The 3,993-nt window shown below is 41.9% G+C and overlaps 1 protein-coding gene across 1 annotated transcript; it reads left to right on the forward strand.

Annotated features, from left to right (window-relative positions):
- Positions 1–1,790: 1,790 nt before the first annotated feature.
- On the forward strand, positions 1,791–3,398 carry id1 (inhibitor of DNA binding 1, HLH protein). The gene is made up of 3 exons (XM_086005776.1): positions 1,791–2,293; positions 2,473–2,534; positions 2,830–3,398. The coding sequence occupies exons 1-2, from the start codon at positions 1,928–1,930 to the stop codon at positions 2,512–2,514; spliced, it is 408 nt and encodes a 135-aa protein (XP_085861902.1). The 5' UTR covers positions 1,791–1,927; the 3' UTR covers positions 2,515–2,534; positions 2,830–3,398.
- Positions 3,399–3,993: the final 595 nt, after the last annotated feature.

The following is a 3,993-nucleotide window of genomic DNA, read 5'->3' on the forward strand; positions in this document are numbered from 1 at the left end:
GAACCATAAGCTTTCAATTGAGAATGTCTCTCTTCCCACCACCACCCCCCCTTTTCCCCGTCTAGCTGCAAGCATTTAGCAACTGCAAAAGCATTCGAGTCATGCGAACTCTTGCAGCCCAAAACACAAGCAACAATACGGCTTTGCAGGTGTGCGGGGTGTAAACTTTTTAAGAGGGGTTAAGGTGACAAATTAAAGGGCGATTTATCAGGGTGCAGATGATTGCCAGTTAATTGCTGGCTGCGCGGCGCCCTTGTAGTGCGGTTGATTGGCGTGCGGGTCGCCATGGTGACCGCCTGCGCGGCGCCAGCTTGACAGGCGTCAAGGCTGTATGAATGGGTGACGTCACGGGGCTGGCGCCTGCCAGTCTGGAGGCACTCGGGCTTGTTTGGACGCTGTTAAAGGGAAACAGGCTGAGAGTGGGAAAATGCTGCTTTTCCCTCGAATCTGCCCCCAAAAAATTGCTTAATTTTTGCAACACAAAAAAAAAATCACAAATTTGCAACAAAAAAATTAAAAGTAATTAGGTCTGCCAGTTACTCTAACGACCCCCCTCATTAAAAGTCTTTATTACAAATTGCAAAAAATTGCCTGAAAACTGATTAGATCTAACGCGCCCCTAAAAGCCTTACTGATTCGAAATTGCAAAAAATTGCCTTACAAGTAATTAGATCTGCCAGTTACTCGAATGCATATCACTGTTTAATAAATTATATTCCCTCTAAAAACTTTTGCTACCGTCTCCCAACTCTGGTATTACGAGAACAAGACAAAACATATTTTGTTTTGAGGTCTTTAGTTCAGTTTTAATTCTGAAATAGAAGTTTGCAGTTTTGCTCACAATTTTACAATAAATACCAATTTACTTACCTATTAACATCGTTATTATTAAAGGTATTTATTTATAATAGAACGAAGTTATCCGTAACAAAATGACCCATTTCTGGAAAACGGCAAATCGTGTTAAGACTCCCATTTTCCCACATGGTTATTTTATTAAATCTGTTGTGCTCAATTGCTGAACATGAATCTTTAAGCAAACATTTTTAAACAATCTCAACTGAGTTTGTAAATGGACCACATTTTTCATTAAAATGCCCAGTCTTTCAAGTGTATAGAAGACCAAATGATAGCAGAGCTATTCTCGAATTCCTTCATATTCTGGTTTGTAACATTCCGTTACATTTCAAGCCACTTTCAAAATTCCTCCAGTCTGAGATGAATTTGTAATGCAAATACTGTGTTATGCACTAATTACATTAAAGTTATGTTATGTGTGGGGGGGGGGAAGAGAGATATCAATCTTGCATTTTAATTTATTAAGAGTATCTTTCTGAAAAAAAATGAGTCCCAGTTGGGATTTGAGCGAGTTATTTTTGGCCCTCCTGGTAATGTGAAAAATAAGAGAGATCTAGAAATAATTCGAAAACCTTCATTGCACATCTGATGAGTGTACATTCTCATGAATTATTTCTCCACCCACGCCCCGGAGCGACCCCCACCTGCAAACACAAACAGCTGCATTCCCACATCTTCACCGACATATGTACATTTGTTTCCATTTGCGAGTTCTCGCTGCTTCCCTCCCCCCCCCCCCCTCTCTCTCTCTCTCTCTCTCTCTGCTTTGACAGATTTCAAACCCTGATACAGCCAGGGATTTCCATTGGCCGACTAGGGCCAGTAAGCTCCACCTAGTCCTGTTCCTGAGCCCAGATGTGATTTGCTGGAGACAAACGCCTTGGCTCCTGGTTTGGAGCCGCCCACTTTGCAAGCAATGACCATAAAAGCTGGCGTACAACAGCCAGAGTTGCCACAGCAATTTTTGTCTTCCTTCCCAAGTTGCCTTCTTGCAAGATAAAAAAAAGGCTTAAAGTCAAGACCCGTAAGGACGTCTGGTACAATTTTGTGTTCCCACTCTTCAGCCAGAATGAAAGTTGTGAGCGCCGCCTGTTCTTTGAAACGCCAGGCATGCAACGAGGACGTGGTGAGGTGTCTCTCGGAGCAAAGCATCACCATCGCCAAGTGCAAGATGCCCCCGCTCTTGGACGAACAGATGAGCATGTTCCTGTACGACATGAACGGTTGCTACAGCAAGCTGAAGGAGCTGGTGCCCACTCTGCCCCAGAACAAGAAGGTCAGCAAGGTCGAGATTTTGCAGCATGTCATCGACTACATCTGGGACTTGCAGCTGGAGTTGGACGACCAGCCAGGCATGGGCTGTCAGCAAGCCGCCGGTAGCACAGCCCAGTCCCGGACTCCGCTCAACACAGATGTGGCTGGAATCACCGCAGAGGTAAATACAGTACTGCCACTTTAGAACTCTTTCTATTCATCAATCTTAATGAATTTCATAATCTGCATTGCAAGTCTTTAAAAATTCACATTATTAACTGAAGTGAAAATATCTTAATTGTGTCTGCGATATGATGGAAGGTTTGGTTTAACCATTTCTCCCTTTTTTTAAATCTATAGGCTCCCTGTGTTAGCAGTGATGACAGAATCCTGTGCCGCTGAAAGGATTAACTGACTTACAGGTATGTACAATAAGTTAAGTCACTTCCAAAACAAAACTCAACTTGTCTAGTGTGAGCGTCAGGTTTCTGTCGATTGCCCAATGTTTACAAGATGTTGCTCATTGCAGTCAATTTAAACCCAAAAGTTCTTCTTTAAAATGTTGGGGCTGATTTTAATTATTGGGGATGTAAATATTAAGCATTTGTACATGTCCCAGTTTTGCTATATCTAGCAAATGTGCTAGGTGGGTTATTTCTAAAAGTTTTGTGAATGGAAAATTAATGGATGTCTTTCCCCCCTCCCATTCTGCTGTAGGTATTCAGATGACAAGTACTAGATGATGCTGGAGTAACAGTACATCCATCCCGCAGTCCCTGGGAGGAAAAAAGAGGAGCACCGCCAGAAACACAAACTCCATGTTATTGGGACTCGTTCGCGCCTTTGATTACGGCGTCAGCAGAGCGGGCATTGCAGTGATCGCCAGGCTTCAGGAACCTCGGGGGGCCCCTTTTTTTTTAGTCTCCATCCCATCCAGGTGGACGCGGAAACTAGGAGGAAGCAAAGCAGTTTAGTAACTCTCCTAGCGACACGCCTAGCGACAGATTTAACAGCGATTAGCCACGCCATCCTTCAATGTGTGTGTGTCCCTGAGGCCTGATGCCAACATCACACCACAGGCTATTAACAAGAGACATTTGTTGGGGAGTCTAGAATTGTGAGATTGTATGTAAACATCCTTAGAGATCTATGGGTGATTCAGTTGTAAATCTTATACTTTGTAAGTGTGTATTGAAATGTTGACAACAATGTTGTACTAAAATCGATTTTTTTTTTTAATTATGATTTTTTTGGGAACTTTTGAATAAAACTAGTCAAATGATAAATCTTGCTTGCCTTGGTGTATTTTCTAAAAGATTTGGATAGGTATGAAAAGGGTTTGGAAGCTGTGGACAGTGACCAGACTGAAAACTTGAATTTCTACTGTGTCTTTCACATCAGGATGTCCCAAAGCACTTTCAGCCAATGAAGCACTTTTTTTTGAAGTGTCACTGTTGTTAATGGAGGAAAAGGATGTCTAGATTCCTGCAGTAACTGCAGGGGAGTATTAACTGGCCTGGATCCTATATATATGAATGTTGAAAGAGCAGAGGGTAAATTCAAGACCATAATATCCCCAATTTCGATTTATTTCTGGTAGATAACCTACTTTCGATGAATCGAGGGTACAATTGAAATAAACAATTTCTAAATAAAACGGTAGTTTTCCAGTGATGCATTCCTCTTTCATTTTAGTTTTAAAAAAAAAACAAATTTAGTAAAATAACAAGGCAAAAACAAATTTAGTAAAATAACTGAAGGCGGGGGGAGCAGTTTATAAATCCATGCGGTAGCGGGTAGTCAGATCAGTGAGTAATGTGTGTGTGTGACGATAATATTAGCAACATAATGATCAGCGGTTCTAAATACCTGGGCACCCAG

The sequence above is a fragment of the Somniosus microcephalus genome, chromosome 13 (assembly GCF_052327205.1).
Source record: "Somniosus microcephalus isolate GS21.2 chromosome 13, FLI_Smic_1.0, whole genome shotgun sequence".
NCBI classification, from domain to species: Eukaryota; Metazoa; Chordata; class Chondrichthyes; order Squaliformes; family Somniosidae; genus Somniosus; species Somniosus microcephalus.

What these genes read in the sequence shown, in the direction of transcription:
- id1 (XM_086005776.1), top strand. Translation starts at nt 1,928, where the DNA reads ATGAAAGTTGTGAGCGCCGCCTGTTCTTTGAAACGCCAGGCATGCAAC. An exon ending in TGGCTGGAATCACCGCAGAG is followed by an intron (nt 2,294 to 2,472) that starts GTAAATACAGTA and finishes TTAAATCTATAG; the next exon opens with GCTCCCTGTGTTAGCAGTGA.